Raw genomic sequence first — 21,404 nt, 5'->3', positions numbered from 1 at the left:
TATTACGTGCGAACTACCTGCTGATTGCATTACGCCCACTCCTGCACCGCGTAAAAAATACACCTGCCTTCATTGCGGCAAGGTATTCCTGGAAGGATCCTTTGTGGGGCATTGGTGCTCCGCGGAGCAGCGGACTTTAGCAGACGTCCTTATGAATGCAGAGGACTCTCAGGCTCCCAATTAACCACGTCAAATACCCACCTGCCATCCTTTTTACCATGACTCATAACATGGGTAACGTCCTGCCCTTCAATAGCGTACCTTATCCTATCGGGCGCCCAAAGGGTGTATGTTCTTTTTTTATTCTTTAAAACCAAGCGCAGGCGGTCCAAGTCTTCAAAGACCACGTAATTCTTTATCTCGTAAATCTCCCCCACCTGCAAATCCCTCCAGTATGTTTGTATAAACTTTAACTCGTTAAATTTATCCTTGTCCATATATTCTATGAAATATCTTTAAGTGTGTTGCCAAAGTCTCCGAGGTTTTAAAGACCTTACAACACCACCTGCAGGGAATTCGTAGGTGTTCAGCATACGCAGTGATCTCCCTGCAAATGACATCGTAGTCGCTGCTTATGAGCACCTTATAGCCGTTTTCTTCATACCTCTGTAAGAGCAGTTGCTGATCCTCAGATAACCTGCCGTTGCCTTTTGGGGTCTTTAGCTCTATGCAGAATCCACAGTAATGCGTATGCGCATTCAAGATCATTAAGTCGGGTTGACCGCGTTGATATCCTTTCTGCCAGCACTTTATACGTTTGCCGTCTGAATCCTGCAGTTCACCTAGACCAGGGGCTAAAAGTATCTTAGGGTAAAACCTGCGGATGTAGTCCACCACCTTTTTATGTAGGTCAAATTCATTTTCTATTTTGAATACCAACTTGTTTGGACCGTCAAACCGCCTTTCATATTTACCTGTTTTTCTTAATGCGGGAAGGACTTCTTCGAAGACCCAATCGCGAAACTCCACAGCTTTGGGTAGCTTAGAACTAAATATCAGTTCGTACAAACCAGGTTCGGAAATGAACACGGAATGTGGCTGTGCGTTAGCAAGGGAGCGGTGATTTGGAGCCCCCCTTAGCTCATCCAACCTTTTCTTGTATTTATCAGAGACGTGATCCTTAATTGCATCTCTAGGGCGCTCATATCCTAACGCAGCTGCCACTTCCTTTGCTTTGAAGTACAAAGTTTCGCCTTGCACTATGCATTGCAGTTTGGCGTCGTTGTTTTCGAATACGCGAAGCATTGTATATCTAAGAAATATTTTAACCTTAATATGCAACACTTTTAAGTTGGTTCATTTCTACGCTCAGTTGCGCGTCTGAGACGACGAAGACGTAGCAGTTTATTTTGTCGCCGTCGCCCGCATCGGTGTTCTTGGTGCGTTTGATCTCCAATGTTATGCCATCCTGCGTATTTACTAGACGTAAACCCTGACCATGTAGGTCTTCGTCGTTGATGGTGCGCATATCGATCCACAGCGCATACTTATCATTAAAGAATTCCTCAGGGTTAATTTGGTCGCCAAACTTACGCTTTGCCTCCCTGTACACGTCTGCGGGCTTTATCCCCTGGGAGTAAACCTTGTTTGGAACGCCGTTTATGTTCACGCCGACGTTAATAATGTTGGGGTTGTGGAACGCTTCGGAGTCGCGCTTACCGGCTTCGTAGGGTTTGGCAAACACCAACATCAACCCCGTGAGACTTCTTCGGGGGATGTTAATACTTTGGTTAATAACCTCATCCGTCTTATCTAGGAAGCTAAATGTCTTATACATTACTACGTGGTCGTATAAGAATGCCTTTCCGGCGCTATATTCCATGCCAGCGCTACGTGCTAAATCTTCGCTGTACACGGTCTCATACTGCAGCTCTAAGTTGGTGATAGAATAAGGATCCACGGCTCCACTGATTGCGCTGTCCATGCCTCCTATGACGTTCGTAGTGTCCGCCAAGGTTACTTCAAACTGTAACTCGGATAACTGCCTGGGGTAATACACGCCATGGTTCGTAATTACTTCGAAATCCAAAGGGATAACGTACTTGCTACCATAGGCGGTCTTTACCCTCGTCGCGTCTGCTACTGCGGTTGCTCCACTGGAATCGGTAGGCGCGGGGTTAGTATCGCTGCGAAGCTTACGAAGAATAACACTTCCAATTCCCTGCTCTATCTTTTGTGCACGGTCAAAGGCTGTTAGCCACAGATCCTTATACGTGGTGTACAAATCGTACCTATTCAAATCCAAGAGGGATTCCCCTGCGAACTTGATTCTCATCTTAGAGACGAGGTTCCTACCCACGTTATTGACGGTATATCGCTTGTCCTTGGTGCTTGGTTGTATTGCTAGGTCAAACCTTAGCGCCAAGGTGCCAGGAACCAACACTAGGTTATCCGTTAGGCGGGGTACGCCTACGTACAGGGTTTCTCCAGGTTTAGCGCTAGAAGGTGTGAATGTGACCCGGTGAAAGGTGCGTTCTGCTTTCAGCCCGCCAACCTGCTTAGGCAATGCGTTGGGATTTAACTTTGAGCTTATCATATATAATGGAAGTAGAAGGAACGGATTTTGATCCCCTTACCGAAGAAGGCCAAGTCGACATTAATGACGAAGAATTCGACGCATGGACTAAAGGCGCGGATACCGACCCCCTAGTTTACGACGCAGCCTTAGAAAACAAGTTCGGTAGAAGGTGGAGGAGGTTCAAGGCCGCCTTAAATCGTATGTTTACGCGCAAAAATCCACACAAACCCATTCCAGAATACTTGCGAATGGAAGACTTAGGTCCAGTACCAGAGCCACCTACACAAACTTGGGCGGAATCGGTTACCGCGCGCTTAGATGAATCCTTGTCGGAAGACGAAGCTCCTGACTTTGACCGACTGGTGGAGCTGCTGCCGGACTGGGATCACAACAAAGCCCAGCTGGAATTCGACGACAGCAACGAATGGGGTAAGGAAATTATCGTAGGCAGACTTTCTAGGAGCGGCTCTAAAGTTTACGTAATTAGAGATGAAAGAGGTAGATACTTTAGTGACCCTAAGATTCCCCCCACCTTGAGAAAAGCCATAGGGGAACCCAACTTAACCACGCAGCGAGGCTCGACTAGGGAGAAAATGCGACTGGATTTCGGTAAGATCTTTGAGGCGGCAGCTAAATTACCGGTCTTTGCAGGCGGCCATGGAACATACGAAGAATTAAGGGCGCAAGTAGGAACGCTAAGTGAGTCACTCCAAACCAAGACAGAGGAAGTTGCTACGCTGAACTCTCAAAAACAGGAATTGGAGGCCAAGATAAATAAAATACGGACCTTACCAGCACGCCTTGCCGAGCAAGCCTCTTCTGCATATGATTTAGCGGAAGCGCAACGAGAATTGGCCGAGATTACTAACCGAACGGAGGCAGTTAATAACGACTTAGAACGAATCACCAGGGAGCGCGAGGACCTCTTAAGGGCAAGTGAGGATTTGGCGGCTCTTAAGGTGTCTTTCCAGAATCTAGAGCTGGAAAACGACGTCCTCGAAGAAAGACTTAAGGAAATGGAAGACGAATTCATGAGGGGAAACCAAGCTACTGTTGAAAGTCATGCCGCCGAAGTTGCCGACTTTCGGCAGCGGATATCTAAGTTGTTAGATGAAAAGACCACTGCCGTGAAGGACTTTCAGAATACCTTTAGCCGCTTGGCTGGTAAGGATGAGCAGCTAGTACGCATAGGAAATGAATTAGTGGAGAGTCACGACAGGGAAAGGCGTATTATAGCACAAATGGCTGAAAAGGATCTGGAAATAAGACAACTTCAGGAGACCATCGAAGACCTGCAGGGTCGAATAGAGCGGCAGCAGGAAGTAATCGAGGACCAAACTCGCTCCGAAGAGGAAAGGGAGGCTGCTAGGAAGGAAGTAGAAGCCCTTGAGGTACGCCTTGCGGAATTACAAGCGCAAAGGGAAAACCTGGAAAGAGAATTAGGGCTTACCGCCAAGGAAAAGATAAAAAGAGCTTTGGTGAAGTATGGAGTGCCGCTGGTATTTGCGGTTGCTATTAGCACCGTAGTAGGAGTTATCCTTAGCACGCTGAAGGCTACGGGCGCGGGCGTAAAGAAATTAGGCAGTGGGCTGACGGACTTGGGAAAAAAGATGGCAGCCGGTCTTCCTGGGCTGCTTGGTAGCGTTTTAAGCCTGACACTGAAGACCGGCGGCGAACTGCTAAAGTTCGTGGGGAATAACATTTGGATCTTGGTCGTCGCTATTGGGGTGGTCCTTTTGAAGAAGATGAAGGGCTGATCTTGTCCTTATGTATTACTGGTGGCTTATAATCGTCGTTAGGCGTCCGAGGTGTTCTCGACTGGGGATAAGTAAAGATAGTATTCGCGCCGCCTTGGTAATGCGGGACTAGGGGTATGGCAGTCATAGTAGAAATGGGTTTATGATTATAAGCAGAATTACCCGGTACAGAGGATTGTGATGCAACAGCATTTATCAAAATGTGAATGTTAAAATTGCTTTCTGCGTAAGTATTAATCTGAAGCTTTGCGTATCGACAATTAACTATCATATGAAAAGTTATCAACGCCATGTCATCTAGAGTATCTCCGGGTTCGTATGAAAAATGAGCTGGATCCCTATTATTCTTTTTTACCCTGTAAGGTAGTAATGGGTGGTTATCCTCATCAACAATTCTAAACCCAATGGCGTGTTCCTCCTTCACGCTAACGTGAATATTACATATAATCAATGCTAAACCTCCGGCCTCCACCCACAATCCAGTGTCAACCCAATCGTCATTGTGTAAGTACACCTTTTCCTTCAAATAATAAAGAAACCAATCTTCCTTCGCGTGTGGGTTCATATATACTAGAGACTCATTACCGATAAAGTGCTAATAGTTGCGTGATTATATCTTTCATCCCTTTGATTTTCTATACTATTTACGCAAACGCTCCCGGTGTCATCTACGCGTATTTGTAATTTTACCTTCCCATGGCAATCGGTAACCATATGGAAAGTCCAAACCGATAAATTCTCGGCGCTACTAGCATTTGGTTCTACGGAGAAATGTACAGGCTCCCTGTTGTTTGTCTTCGCGCGCATAGGCTGCAGTATGCCGTTCGCATCCAGGAACCTAAAGCCCACGTTGGCATGACTACTCGTACCAATGCAAATACTACAAAGGATTAACTTCTTTCCCGAGTAGTTCAAATCCACAGACATTCCGGTGACATCAACCCAAGAGCTCTGGTTGTATTTTTTCTCACCTGTGTAAGTCGTATAAACACAATCTACTCCAGCTACGTAGGGGTTGTTCATCGCCATATATAATAGCTCAGACCAATGCTTGCAGCTGCTAAGCCGGCCTTTAGTAAGTTGTGGTCATATTCCTCAGGCGGCATAACCTTCTTTACTGGTTTCTTTGGTGGCACGTACACCTTTTTTAATGGTTTTTCTACCTCTTTTTTTGGTTTCTCTACGAAGTGAGTAATGCCCTTGGTCATGTCAGAGTTCACGTCATTCACCCCAAACTTCATATCCTTAGTAGCTCGCTGCAGCTTGTTGTTATAACCCACAACGGAATTGGTGTTAATAACCAAATTACTTGGCATTAACCAACAACCAGGCGACAAAGCGTAATCCAGCCGCACTTTAGACTGCTGCACCGCTAATTGATATCTCTGCACCGATTTAGATATGTCATTTTCTATTATTGCAGACTCAAATAAAGTTAGGAATTCTTGTTGCGTTTCCTGTGAAGCGCCTTGGGATCCAACAATGGGGTTGCGGGTATTTACCTGCGCTCCCAGGATGCAGTACACGAATGTTTCTATGCTACGGTTAATCCTGGCTAGGTTTCTTAGACCTTTTCCTTTCATTAACACGAACGGATCCCAAGTGCCGGGGTAGTTCGTTTGAATTCTAGTAATTAATGAATTATTGCTCTTATCACCACCCATATCACCGAACTCTAACTCATCACTTGGATATTCCTGATGCCCATAGTCGGCCGGCTTCTCACCATTGGCACCCCAAACATAAACTATACCCAGCCCATGCGTCTTACCCTCCTTATAACGAAAATCTTTTTGCTGTGGTTTGAACTCATTAATTAACCTTTCCAGGGCTGCGGAGTCGTAGCGGTTATTCATTGGATCAAATGCCTTATCTCCCGGTAGGGGTACGTTAAGCTCCTTCAACAACCTCCTTATCGTAAAGGCAACGTGAAACTGCATAATTGGAATGTGAAACATGTCCGCGGCAACACCACAACCTTTAGTGGCAGCCCAAATAGCAAAGTTTAACTGCTGTGGCCAATACCGCATGTTGGGTCCTGCTAACCATTCCCTGGCCTCTTTACCTGACGTATGCTTCAACATCGTCTCTTTAAAGATATTCCTTACTACTACGTTAAATGATTGCTTACCCACTGAAATCTCTAAATGCGTTACCAATTTTTCAAAGTTGTTTACACCACCTTCGGCATCGTAAAATGGGTAATCTTCCGTGGTTAACAATAAGTTTCTAGGAAAATTGGGTGCTTTATGCTCGGGTTTTGGTGGTTTATGAACGGGGTGTACAATTGTCAATTGCTGCACCCGATTGTCTATTTGCCCCACCAGCGTAGGTTTCAAATCCTCATTACTGTACATTCTTTCGCCGTTATAGTAAATCCCATCGGGTCTTCTTTCAAACTTACTGGGGTCTGCATGTGGAAACATCTTCCTAAAGGCCCTCCAGTTGGCATAATCCCTGTTGTCGTGATGCGGCTGCTCCTCTACGTTATTCCCAAAGGCGTCGTACATTAGTATATATAATGGATGTTATACCATCAGCACCTCCACTTTATCCTGAACTTCCTAAGGAGGGCCCCAACGAATTAAATGCCGAGAACTTTCGTCTGAATAAAGCAAACTTAATACTGGCTTACTTGGAAGGGCAAGCGAAACACTACGAAGAGGTCAGGAAAAAGTATGCTAGAGCCCGAAGCATACTACATAAAATCGCAATAACTTCCGGCTCCATGTCCGTGGCGTTAACAGGCACTGGCGTTGCTACCTCACTCACCGGCCCTGGAATAGTCGTTGGCGTTCCTTTGGCCAGCGTCGGCGCCGTCTGCGGCATCGTTTCCGCTGTTACGACAGGTATTATAAAGCAATTGTCCGGCAAGATATCCAAGCACGACACTCACATAGCCCTAGCAAAAGCAAAGGCTAACACCATCGCCGACTTAGTCTCCAAGGCTCTGCAGGACCGCCGCATAGACGACACGGAGTTCTCTTTGATCCTCGCGGAGGAAAAGAAATACGGGGAGCTAAAGTCGGGTAATAAAAAAACCATCGTGAAAGATCTTTCCGAGGAATCTCGCAAAAAGATCTATCAGGAGGCAAAAGAGGAGCTGCAAAGAAAACTCGCTCAGTAGACATTTGTTTTGAAAAGAGCGTAGGTGGATTTTGGCTGCACATTTCATCTTCTCGGAATCCATTCTAACAGCGGGTGCTGGGGGTCTATTTTGTAAAATATTTCGTAAATTACGTCAGGATAATAAGGAATATCCTTATCCAGCCGACAGAATAACCACTCGGCCCTTTGCATATCTGGGATATGAGGAATAGACTTACCGGTAATTTCAGACAAAAGATAGGGAATAGCTTTGTAATATTTCCCTAGCTTTAATTTTTTCAACGTTTTCCGTAGACTTTGCGGGGTTGGCTCTTCTAAGTGGTCTATGATTTTCTTCCTTACTTCATCGTCTAAATATACCGGATGTAAACCTTGGATATGACTCATCCAGTCTCTAAAGTATTTTATTCTCTTATATGGCGTTTTCGTACGACCTCCGTTGGCATAATACTGCTCTTTGGTAGCATTTGGTACGGCATTACGAATATTCTTACCACACTCGTAACACTGTGCTGACGTGTTGTCTTCTATTTGCATTTTCTTACCACAACACCAGAAACCCTTGGGCTTAGGTATGTTAACTTTGAATCTTAGGCAAATCACACAGAAGTCATTGGCGAACTTTTTACATTCATGCATCGTATATCCGACAAATATTTTAACCTCCGTTTGCGGTACCCAACAGAGCAGCAGTAAGGACACACCGCGCGCTGCCCCCGGATCGCGCAAGACCCCCTGTAGGGCCTTTAACCTACCTCCGAAACCCCAGGGGGGGCTGGGGTTTTTCGATATGTCATTTTTTCAAATGCCGGCGCTACGCGAGTCCCCCTTACTGCTGCTTCATTCAAGATCTATCAATATTTTTATGATTATATAGCTACAGGCTGGTATAATTTTGATGACAAATTACTAATAAGGCATGCATACCTTCATGTTTACATCTTGAGACTCTTATTAAATAAAGTGCTTGCACATTTAAGAGTACATTTTCAATTCCTAAACTTTCTTAAGAGCGACTGTCTGTAAGGATCGACCAAAATCGAATTTTCATGGCACAAGTCAAAAAATCGATTTCGCTCATATTTTGTTTTTAGATAGCCCTTAGTGTAAAATAAATCGAGGTGTTGTTAGTTTTGAAAAAAAAAAAATTTTTCCCACGAAATTTACGAAAATAGATTTCGCCCAAATGCAGGTGGAAAATGACCGACGAGGTCAAGGAATTTAGTACAAAAATAAGCGCATCCTACAAATAAACTACTTAACAATTTTTTCGGTTGGTACTTTTTACCGAAGGAATAGGTATTCCTCTTGCTTTTCGTTGTATTTATTCTAGAATATTTGGCGATTTGAAATTCGAAAAAATTTTTCTACCGTGTACACTTTTTCCAAAGTTTAAAAATGCAAATTAAGGCCTTAAAATACTGCTTATAAAAACTATGTGCGGAGATACCAAATTATTCAAAACCTACACCCAGAGGATTATCTAATGTATTTCTATCAGATTCAAAAGAAAAATCTCTGGGCAAATCATTTTTAGCTTTCCGTTGAAGTCTTTTTACGATCTCTATTTCGCGATATTTCAACCGTAAACAGCTTGTTGCGTTACCTCCACCGACGTGACTATAATTTTAATTGCAATCATTCCATCGCTAAATTTTGCTAAAACTAGGGGATCAAACCAAGAAAAAGACATCATAGTAATATCCAACACATTTCAATTGCGATATATTGACATATTTTATCACATACTTTTCTAACTCATTCTATTGCGTGACACAAAGCATGCTTTGTCAGTAAAATGAACACGCAGATGAAAATCGAACAACAATAACTTTCAAAACTAAATATATCAGTGAACTAACTTTATTTTATTTAGCTGCTCTTTCATTGGATTTTCAAAATACGGTTTTACTAATCCAGTAGCATTTAATAATAGCAATTTCCTTCAATAAACATTGTTTTGATAATGCATGAAACTAACACTGAGTCGACTGCCGCAATGATTAAAATCACGTGCCATCTTTCCATGGGAAAGTTCAGCAAGCACTGTATAAACATGGAAGTGGTTTGTTCTTTTTAATAGTTCTATAGTTGGAGGTCCGTGTAGCTATGATCGAAGAGACAGAAATAAGTCAGTCGAGTCGTTACCCGTCAAACGCAAGAAGGTATATCAGACAAGCTCGAACAACTAGGCAAGTCCTGTTCCTGCTCTTGAGAAAGCTGGTATAGATGAAATTGCTTCTCGGCTTCTAGTGAAGAAGATATATGAAAATTGCATTCTGACGAAAATACGCACATTGTGGTAGTTAGTCCTCCTTCGTACTACTTTTGACATTTGGTAAATAACGCTAACTTGATAAAAGTATCCTATATTCAATAACAAATACCAATACCCCAAAGGAGGGTTTGACATTGGTTATTTTTAAAAATCTTTTTCCTTGTTGTGTTATCGTGTTGTAATCTTTCACACCAACCCAGGCATCTATCTCTCTCGCTGGAGTACTTCCCGGCCACTTCGACCAAGAAGTACTGCAGCAAGTCTAAGATCTATATTAATTATCGTTTCAGAGATAAATGTATACACTTATTTCAATAAAGTTAGTCACCAAAAACCTAGAAAGCTGAGATCACTGATATGAGAATCATGGGAAACTTTTCATATCAAGGAAGCATATACATACAAAGCTTTTTTAATACAAACTGCAGCTCGATGATGCTCAGAAGAGGTGAGACTATAACCGGTAAAAGATTCGCAAGTCCATGAACAGTTATCAAGCGGTTGAACGTGTAAAATGAATCTACCCATAATCCTTGTCGGCCTCAGCTTTATACCTTTTCGGGTGACTAACTTTTTTGAAATAAGTGTATTAACTTTTTATAGACAGACAAACATATTTATTTGGCGTTTTGTACATAGTTGCACATCAACTTAGTTTCAAATAAGTTAGAGTGCTCACACTAAATCCGTGAAACAAATACTAATTTTTAGCAATAAATAGTGATAATTAAACAATAGAAAACAAAGGATTCTGTATGAAATAGTACTAATTAGTACTATTTAATGTTCACGGTTTTAGTGCGTGCACTCTACGAGTATATACGTATGTTTATGTATGCGCATAATATCTATATTCACATATTCCACACATACACGTCATACGTACGTACATATATATTCTGTATATATAAATGTTCATATAATTAATTCAATAAAATGCGTTACTAATCCTAATCATCTTTATGCAATATTATAAAAGTATTGATTTTTATTTGTTTTGTTGTTGTTGTTATATAAGGCTGCGTTCATAATGTATGGCAGAGGGGGGGCAGTTAGAAGTTTGAAATATCCAGAATAATTCTCAACATCCCCCTTAAAGTCATGCAAAAAAATGCAATCCCCCCTAAGCAAGGCTTGTAGCTTCTTTCAAAAATTGTGCATCCCCCCTTTTTCCTACCAAAATTTTCCCGATCCCCCCTCAATTTCACCTGCCCCCCCCCCCTCCCCCCTTTCATACATTATGAATGCAGCCTAATTTAAGTTATTTACACGAGTGAATTTCGCTGGTTGGCAACACACACCATTTTTATGATGTTGATATATGTTGAATGTTTGGAAATGTTCTGCATCTAAATGAGGACAGTTCAGCTGTTTCAAAGTCACGCTGAAGATCTTGCGAAAGCATATATCAATCACAATAATGTGAGATTGGAGCCGGTTAGTTCACATATACTTTTTACCAACAAAGCATGCTTTGTGTCACGCAATAGAATGAGTTAGAAAAGTATGTGATAAAATATGTCAATATATCGCAATTGAAATGTATTGGATATTACTATGATGTCTTTTCCTTGGTTTGATCCCCTAGTTTTAGCAAAATTTAGCGATGGAATGATTGCAATTAAAATTATAGTCACGTCGGTGGAGGTAACGCAACAAGCTGTTTACGGTTGAAATATCGCGAAATAGAGATCGTAAAAAGACCTCAACGGAAAGCTAAAAATGATTTGCCCAGAGATTTTTCTTTTGAATCTGATAGAAATACATTAGATAATCCTCTGGGTGTAGGTTTTGAATAATTTGGTATCTCCGCACATAGTTTTTATAAGTAGTATTTTAAGGCCTTAATTTGCATTTTTAAACTTTGGAAAAAGTGTACACGGTAGAAAAATTTTTTCGAATCTTAAATCGCCAAATATTCTAGAATAAATACAACGAAAAGCAAGAGGAATACCTATTCCTTCGGTAAAAAGTACCAACCGAAAAAATTGTTAAGTAGTTTAGCTGTAGGATGCGCTTATTTTCGTACTAAATTCCTTGACCTCGTCGGTCATTTTCCACCTGCATTTGGGCGAAATCTATTTTCGTAAATTTCGTGGGAAAAAAATTTTTTTTTTCAAAACTAACAACACCTCGATTTATTTTACACTAAGGGCTATCTAAAAACAAAATATGAACGAAATCGATTTTTTGACTTGTGCCGATGTTTGGTCGACTATTACAGAAAGTCGCTCTTAAGCACTTGCATAATTCCTATTTTTGGGTTTAAAACAAAATAGTTTTGTCCTTATATAACAAAAGGTCTTTTTGATGTAAATTCATCATTGTTCCTTGAATCAATGACTGAAATATTTTACAATACACAGTTTTGGCTTTGGGAGCTGGATAATTCAGATTACCTTTGCTTTAGAACTTTGCATGGTAATAAATTAATTTCTCTTTGACATTATTTCCTATCTCATAGATGCTCAGGTGTTCATCAGCTAAATTGCAAAGAGTTTTCAGCAGATTTTTAAATTCTAGATCTAGTTGGCAAATAGTGGTTTGTCTGACGACCATTTGAGCAAATAATAAGATTCAAGTAATGCATCAGCTGATTGAAACCCAGCTACTAAGTATTTATCAATAAAACTTAAAAAATAAATCTTACAGAGCAATTACTTCATAGATTTGAGCTTGTTTGGTTACCTTCAAGATAATAATCTAAAATATTCTCAAAAACTATAATTGAACTAACTTTATCATCTGTGCTGTATATCAATAATTATAAACTTGACAGAGGTCTATCGTCAATGATCGTTGAATGATAAGCAGAATTAATGGACGATCTCTGTCTTTCAAGTTTATAATTTATATATATTTATCTTTTGAATCTGGCATACGAGCTTTTAAAAGCTTGAACTTAAGCTTTTGAAGACAAAGACACTTCAAAATTCAAGATTCAAGTTCCAAGATATTCTCATGTTCGCTTCAAACTAATAAATAAAATAATCACCCTGTATATAAAATATATTTTTGTTTAGAATAAGCTGGTAGGGGGTTAAAAATTAAGGAATATTCAAATCTAAGATAGTTGAAAATTAAGGCCGGCATTTTGGAATAACAACAATGATGACAGCAAATCACTCACCTACACGTAGCCTGGACTCTAGATTCTTGATTTATCACGATATTACCCTCATCTGGGAGTTATTTAGGATCAATATGATCGCAGGTATAAGTATTTTTGTCGTTTCTTTTTAAGACTCGATTTTCAGTTAACTTGGTTTACTAAGTTTAGTACGAGTAACCGCTGACCTTCTAAGGCACGCAGTGCATTGCGGGAAATTGAGCTCACAGGGAGCCCACAAAAAGTAGTTTTTGACCCAGATTAGATTTGGAGCGATCCGTTACAATGTCGTAGTCGCCTCAGTTCAAAGAAAAACAACCTCATGGATTTTGTATCGATTTCCATCATGATTTATTTATCATTTCCTTGATGGAAACAATGGAAAAGAGGGGCACTTAGGCGTTTGCGGAAAAGCTGGTCTGCTGATCCTAATCATCTACGGTTCGCCCCATGTAAGGGAATCCGGACTTATGGTGGATTCCGGATTCCGAGACTCTGGATTACGGACTCCAAGGGTCTGGATTCCGGATTCCAAGACTTTTTTATTGCGGATTCCGGATTCCATATCGTTAATTTTCAGATCTTTTTCTGAAAGCTATATTTGATATACTTGCCGGCCAGTATAAGTAGAATCGTCTATCAATTAAATCAGTATCTGATGACAGATATTCTTGGTGGAGGTATTACACAGTGGGGGAGGGGCTACATTCGGTTCAGTCTAGGTCGAGGCGATAGCATTTGAGTGTATATTTTGAATTTCAAAGTAGCGGATTCCGGATGTTCCAAAAGGGTGGATTCCGGATTCCATTATAAACTGGATTCCTGATTCCAAGGCCTGGATTCCGGATTCCAGAGTGCTGGATTTCGGATTCCAAAGCCTAAAATTTCGTGGATTCTGGATTCCGGATTTCCTTACATGGGGCGATACGGTCTGTCGCCGACTAATCACAGGTAGCCCAAGCTTGGTTTCTGTGGTGTCATGTTATAAGGAAATGTATGGGGATTCTTCAAAATTTCAATGAAATCATTGAAACGTGAAACAAAGCCTCGAAATTTTACCTGATCATTGCGAAATAGCACTTCTTTCGCTTTGTGTGTGTGTTCGGCCCGTTTTAAGAAATTTTTTTTCTTATTTCTTACTGGTGGGGGAAAAATTCAAAAAATAACCACACAAAGCGAAAAAAGTGCTATTTTTCAAGTGATCAGGTAAAATTTCGAGGCTTTATTTCACGTTTCAATAATTTTATTGAAATTTTTGAAGAATCCCCATACTTTTCCTTATAATATGACACCACAGAAACCAAGCTTGGGCTACCTGTGGACTAACCTCTCCCTTAAAGTTCGGTCGAGATCAAATAGATCGAATTGGAATTTAGCATTTCATTTTTTCTCACATGTCAAATCAAGACTTCGATTTAGAGTCTTTTTGTCTTTTCCCCCAAATATAGTCACCTTTAATGTAACGTCAGTTGTCACTGTCTCACAGGTACCTGGCTTGGGCTTCCTGTTGTGCGGAAGTTCGGGTGCCACTCAAATATAATGAATTGTAGATATGTTTTTCGGTACTTAACCCATATTGCGTGGTAGTAGGTACGTTCACTCGCCTGGTCTTTTTTCCTCGCCTTCGAGGTAAGTCTATATTAACAAAGCTGATTTTTTAATATCTTTTGCCCGACTTACTGACTCAGGGCCTAACATATCGGGCCTAATATTGTCAGCAGCTGTGTTAGACACTTATACTGAAAACGTACAGTGTAAACATTTTGATAGTGTATCATTAAACCCGTGGAATAGATAATAGACTAATACACATTAGAGTGAAGGCATCTAACCCGTGAAATAAAAAATGATAGTCAACGTGTGATAGTCAAATAGACACGATAGAAAACAATTGAATTCAGCTAGTCTACTAAGTAATGTTTAATAAACGAGCAGGAGTGTTTTATCGGGTATAAAACACGAGGCGCAGCCGAGTGGTTTTAGACCCGATAAAACACGATCTGCGAGATTATTAAACGGCTTAGAAAACTTATGATGTTTGTTCTCATTGTGTACCGATTTTTTTACGAAATGAACCAAGTTTGATAGAGAAAATCCAAGTTAAAGTTTATAGCAAATGAAGACGAATCTTTATCCGATTTAAAATCACCTATTGTGTTTTCTTCATGAATGATTAATGAGTTTTCTAATGTGTATTAATCTCATATCAAGACCAGAATTCCATTCTTTTCTCTTGTGTATATTTGACTATTACACGTTGACTAGTAAGTTTTTTTTATATATATTTCACGGGTTAAATACTTCGCTCTAATTTGAATATTGCATTAAGTTACTATTGGATAACTATCAGTACAAGAATATAGAATATAGTTCGGTATCGAAATGTTTGGAAGCAAAGTAGCGAGAGTGAAGCAAAAAAAGCGCCCATGCCACCAACAGCGCGCGACAATGTACACTGACAACCAGCATGTTAAAATAAAACTAAGAAGACACCAGCTGAGCTCCAGCGTATCGTATAAAAGTAGGTAATTTTGGTTTCATCATGTGTTTTGGTTTCATAACCTTTCTTATTTTCTGAGCTTCATTTGAAGGTTGTCAGTCAGTCTACTGCTAGCGGTCAGTCGTGCGAGGGAACAGACATTATGAATATAATAGAGCTAAGTCACTAAAAAGATTATAGATATTGGACTAATACACATTAATTATATTAATAGACACTAATGACATTGTTTTCTCTTGTTTTCATATTGTAGTGTTACATGTTGAGTAGTAGAGTGAAGGCATTTAACCAGTGAAATAAAAAATACTAGTCAACGTGTAATAATCAAATATAGACACAAAAGAAGACAATGGAAATAGGGTCTGCTGATGTGTGTGATTTAGTCTAACATCTGTTGCACATCTATTAATTTTTTTATTTTATTTTAATGGTTAAATGGCTTCACTCTAGTCTATAATGCGTGGCTAAATAGACACCAAAGAAGAGAAGAGAATAAGGGTCTGCTAAAAGTGTGTATTAGTCTAATATATATTAATATCTAAATATAATCGCGCTTGTCCCACCTCAAAAATATTACTTCCGCTGAGATATATGACTTCACACTTTAAAAATGTCAAAAGATAAAAAAAGATACATGATGCCTAAAATGCTGAAGCTAGATGGTTCTGTCTTTCCTGTTTGTATGGGAAGTAGTTCGTTCCACGTGCTTTGGGTGTGATGTTTATCTGTTTCGCATTCTTTAGAGTGGTTTTTGCATGAGTGGGTGGACAAGATACGGCATTGTAATTGGATGCCGGAATCGCTGGAAGACAATGGAAAGTTATTTCCAGGTTTAATAGAGCATGTCATATCGTGTCCGGCGTGCTGTAACAAAGGCTTTGACAGTACGTTTCTATAGGCTGAATCCATAAGTCAGCCCCTCGAAAGAGCGCAAGACTATACGACTTATATATGGAATCAGACTATGTGCGTTTCCAACTGATATAAGAAAATCGCTCTATCTTATATGAATAGCATGTTCTATTTTACTACTTGGGTCTTATATATATATATATCGGTATAAATTTGCAAATTTAACTTTTACCGTGGTAATGGCAAGAGGAAAATTTTGATTTTAATTAATTAATTACTTTTAATTGAAATGCCCCAGTTTTGCAATTTTTCTTGATCACCATCATCGTCACCATCACCATCATCATCACCGCCATCTTCATCGTCATCATCATCACCACCACCATCACTCGCCATAATCATCATCATCATCATCACCATCACTATCATTATCACTGCCATATTCATCGTCATCATCACCATCATCATCACTCGCCATAATCACCACCACCACCATCACCACCACCATTACTCGCCATAATCATCATCATCATAATGCACCTTCATATTACTATAAATTTAGTCATCATTAATTGCAACAACATCACTGTCGATTTTCGTTTATGTTTTTTTTTATTTCAGAAAAAAAATGTCTGCAATTGAAGTTTTGGTTAAGTTTGAATGTAACAGTCGAAAACTGACTTTAAGTGAAGGCACATTGGAGGCCTTGAAAAAAGAATTCATGAAGATATTTGATGACGTCATTCCCCATGATGTCCTGCCATCTAAGCTTCTTTTCCAGAGATTTGACTCTCGCTATCAGGAGTGGGTTGACATGACTGCAGACGAGAAAATATGCGATGGAGACAAGATAAGGGTTCTGGACCTATCTTCCAGCGGGGTTTGTCAGCTTTGAATCATTGTTTTTAGACTCGATAATTGTTTACACGTGACATGCACTATTTAGCGCAATTTATTTCATATATCATATATTCCAAGAACATTTGTTTCAATTTACCTCTTCGGCTTGGGGTAATGTTTTCCCATTTCAGAACATAAAATTCTTTGTTTGAGTTGTATCCATTTTCAGGTGTCTTCTCACTTGCAACCGAGCGCAAACCTTAAACAAAGAAATGATACTCTAGGGAATGACATGTGGTCTGAAATGGGGAAAAATTACGTCAGAGCCGAAGAGGTCTATTCGTTGGGTCGGTCGGTCGGTTGACTGGTTTCTTGGTCGGTCGGTGGGTTGGTCGGTCGTAGGGCTGGTTAGTTCAGGTTGGTTGGTTGCATCGGTTGGCTTATAATTGGTTGACTGTATGCATTTGTTTTTTGGTTGGTTCGTTGATGTCTAGTGTTTTAGTTGATTAGTTTCTTGGCCATCTGCCGAAACCATTCAGCACCCTGTTGATTTTTTCAGTTCTCTAATTATAAGTTCCATTTCAACAGACATCTTCAGGTACTAGAATTCCCCCTCACAGAATCAAACGTAACACAACCTACCGTATTTGGTCACTAGTCAGCAGAACCAACGGTTCACTTATGAAGCGAGACGATACGATAATGAAAAGTGATGGAAGTGTGGCATCGGATGAAGTAATTCTCCGTAAGTATTGTATTAAAGTGCAGAATCACTGAGTAGAATTTTACGTAAGCGTCAGGGGAGGATCCAGGGGCGAGTATAAGTGGGCGGCGGGGGGATAGGGGACGGAAGGAAGGGGTGAGGAAGGGAGGGAGGAGTACTGTATTATAGTAGTGCACTGAGTAGATTTTTACAAAAGCGTTAGGAACGGATCCAGGGGTGGTGAGGAGGGGGGGGGGGGGGGGGGGTAACGGGGTAGGGGACAGGACGGAGGGAAAGGGAGGGAGGATACTCACTAAAAAAAGAGGACAATGACAATGACAATAATTTATTTAACACTAACATGTGCAGACTAGTTTGAGTAAAGTAATAAAAAACTTAATTCAGAACAAACTAACTGAAATAACCATGGTCAGGAGTTCGGTCACAACGGAATCGAAATACTATGTTTTAACTGAAAGCGTTTGTAACTTTGTTTCATTTGCATGAATTAACAGTTAACATCAAAGCAAAAGATGTCAGTGATCCAACTTATAAACTATATCGTCTTGAGCTACAAGTTCCCGATACCTCTTCAAAATGTTACGTCATCACTGGACAAAGTGAAAACCAGGATGTTATCGTACAGGTCAGCATTTATACCGCGATTGGAGACTTGACAGATCAAAAACGGGGGATGTTGGGAGAACGCGAGAGGAGCGTAGGAAACCACGACGCGTAGTGGAGTGGTTTCCAGCTTCTCGAGTGTTCTCCTAACATCCCAAGTGTTTTGATCAGAGTATCAAACACAGAAAACTGTTTTTGAATTGTTTTATAAAATAACAAACGCGCGAAAAGATCGAAAAAAAGCAAAGTAAATTCTCCCTACCTGCCGTCTTGTTCAAACTGACCAATGAGCGCGCGCGATAGATTAAAATCTGACAGTTGCAATACTCGCGCGCGCTAAAATGACGATACCGTGTTTTAATACTCTCATCAAACATGGTTTTTGACGCAATCATAGCGTGCGTAGTATCCCAATTATTTTGTAATTAACAGATCAAACCGAACGGCATCAGTTCATGCGAAGCTGGCTGGTTTTACCAAATAAGGCAAGCTCGGCGGTTTGGTAGTTAAAAGCCCGTAAATTCTCGGTTTTAACCCACTTGACAAAGTTGACAACCGTTACTATCCACCATATTGGTGTACATACAAATGCTCGTATAGCTCGTGGCGTGAAGAAATTTTGAAATATTGCTTCTCCAGGCTAACGAATGAAAAAGAATGGAGTGCATTCAGTCAAACTATTAAATAGTTGACGTCATCATCTAAATTAAATAAGTTATTTACTACTTCGGCTGACGTCAACTAATTAGTTATCTGAGTTAGAAAAAGTTATCTAGCTCCCAGGGGGTGGGTGGGGGGGGGGGGGGGGGTACTACCACATCAACTTGGGTAGGGGTGTGCCGCCAGGACCTCAAAACCCTGACCCTATCCCAGACCTAAGAATTTTGATTTTACATACCCTACCCTAGACTAAAATTAAGAATTGTACACCCTATCCCAGACTAAAAGACGGAAAAGACGGCTATTCAATAGATTGCAATCAATATTTATTAACGTTTTTATTGTTTTTGTGCCGTCAGAAAGCGTAGTCTATTCGCCAGACAAAAACGACCAAATCGTTAACCCTATCCCAGGCTAAAACGACCAAATCGTAACCCTATCCCAGACAAAAATGATACCCTATCCCAGACAAAATGTCAAAAAATGATACCCTACCCCAGACCCAAAAGCCCAAAAACCATACCCTATAGGGCGGCACATACCCGTATAGCAAATATAGAGGAGTACCCCCCCCCCCCCCCCGGGTCTAGCTATTCAACGGTGTGACTACTGAAATGCACTTTAAAGTTGGCCACGAAAAGAAAGATATAATGTTGATAAATTTTGCAGTATGTCATTTCTAAGTCACTATATATTTCAGACCAACTGCAGAAGACATGATACTAGGAGGACTGTTGACTTATCTAGTTGCTTGTCTAATACAGGGGGTTATAGAATTGATTTCGCCATAGCTCTTAGAGGTCCTTAAATAGAGATACTGTCAATGTCATTAACGTTGTCCACCGAAAAAAGACATTTACACATTTACACATTTTACACATTTACACACTTAGACATTTAGACATTTAGACTAAAATTTTGTATGTATTATTTGCCTCGCGTGCGTCAGCCTGAACTAATTTAAATGTAAAATTCAACTCGATAATCGAAAATCCAGAATGCCCTGACCATTTAGTGAGGATTTAAGATGGAGAATGGTATTTCAGCGTTTGTTTTATGCCACAGCGTTCGCGGAAACACGTGATATTTCTTTTAGTCTAAATGTGTAAGTGTAAATGTCTAAATGTCTTTTTTCGGTGGACAACGTTAATGATATTGACTGTATAATTACAGTGTTTTGTTTTGACAGTGTATTTTTTTAAACATTCTTATCTTAGATAGTGCAGGATGTTCGTGCCCTATTGGCCGGCACACATCCATTCCACAACAAAAAAACACTATAACCTCCCCCCCCCCCCACTTAAACCGGATTTCAAATTCTTATTCTTTTTAATTGTCTTTACATGGATTGGTTTTTAGGAGGTGGATGCTTCCTCACCGCCTAATACGCCAGATACCAAGTTTGAACCTGAGTACTTCTACGCCTTTACTCGGTTCCGCTGTTTATCAGTCAATGGCGAGAATGATCTCTATCTTGCATCAGACGAGAATGGGAAGATGATAATGGCTAAAGGAGGGTTGCGAGAATTCCCAAATCCTACTACACTTTTTATTTGTAACCAAATCATTTGAGGAGGATCTGGATGTGGCATGTGATTGGCTGATGTCAGTAGTCAGTTTAAATTTTACTTAATATTCATTAGTTGTCAGTTCAAGTGCAGGCTTTTTGTCAGTTAAATTTCAGGCTTTTGCCAGTTGTGAGTATAAAATTGTAATGTTATTTCGTCCTAATCAGTTGTCAGGAAACCCCGTCCAGAAAACATACAATATTCAGTAGTTGATTTTACTAGTCCCAACCGTAGTCAAATCTTATATAGGCTACCTCTTCATAAGTTTCGTAATTTCGCAATAACAGTCCATAGTCCGACAGTAGACTAGCAAATAGAGGGTTTGTGTGTTTGCGTACCACTATATGGGAAATAAAATCTTGTTGTTCGTGTGGCATAACTCTATATCCACATTTTTCTTACCTTATTCAGAAGTGAACATAGATTTCTGCTGGGTTATTATACCGCCATTTGAAGCTTTAAAGTGTCGAAAATATGAATCGAAACTTGCAGATATTACAGCGAAGTGAACACTTTGCCGCCATCTTTAATCTACCTTAGAAACCTGACAAAGGAAACCCAAAAAAGGCTAAGATCACAGGGATCCCACGCGAACGACAATATAACTTTGATTTTTTATCATTTTATTATTTGCATTGCTTTCATGTAATGGTTATAACATCATTGATCAATAAAATCGGTTTTGGTACCTAATAGTGTTTGAAATAAAGCTTATTGTTTAAAAGTATCATTTTTGACTCTCCTTTTTGATTGAGGTTTTGCTTGTTCTAAAGCCCTTTTAAGCCCTTTTAAAAATAGCGAGTTTATTTTTGAAAGAAGGAAAGAATGAACGAAAGAAAAAACTTATTTTGAGGAAGAAATAACTGAAGTCGATTTGAAAGAAAAGC

The 21,404-nt window shown here is 40.2% G+C and overlaps 2 protein-coding genes across 2 annotated transcripts in view; one reads left to right on the top strand and one right to left on the bottom strand.

Moving 5' to 3' along the window:
- Positions 1-12,927, bottom strand: part of LOC116288190 (uncharacterized) — a 34,499-nt gene extending 21,572 nt beyond the window's left edge. The window contains exon 1 of the mRNA XM_089026594.1: positions 12,792-12,927. The gene's annotated coding sequence lies outside the window, so the exon portion shown is untranslated. The remainder of the gene's footprint in view (positions 1-12,791) is intronic.
- A 1,319-nt stretch (positions 12,928-14,246) lies between these two features.
- Positions 14,247-21,244, top strand: LOC116287747 (uncharacterized). The gene is made up of 5 exons (XM_031694429.2): positions 14,247-14,399; positions 16,744-17,002; positions 17,551-17,707; positions 18,181-18,311; positions 20,309-21,244. Exons 2-5 carry the CDS (start codon positions 16,751-16,753, stop codon positions 20,519-20,521), a joined length of 753 nt encoding a protein of 250 aa, XP_031550289.1. The 5' UTR covers positions 14,247-14,399; positions 16,744-16,750; the 3' UTR covers positions 20,522-21,244.
- The last annotated feature ends 160 nt before the right edge of the window (positions 21,245-21,404 follow it).

The sequence above is a fragment of the Actinia tenebrosa genome, unplaced genomic scaffold, assembly GCF_029948245.1.
Source record: "Actinia tenebrosa isolate PJP-AT-01 unplaced genomic scaffold, QUT_ActTen_1.0 PGA_scaffold10__47_contigs__length_13832649, whole genome shotgun sequence".
NCBI lineage: Eukaryota > Metazoa > Cnidaria > Anthozoa > Actiniaria > Actiniidae > Actinia > Actinia tenebrosa.
Note: the sequence above shows the minus strand (reverse complement) of the source record. Positions and strands in the feature narration are given on the sequence as shown.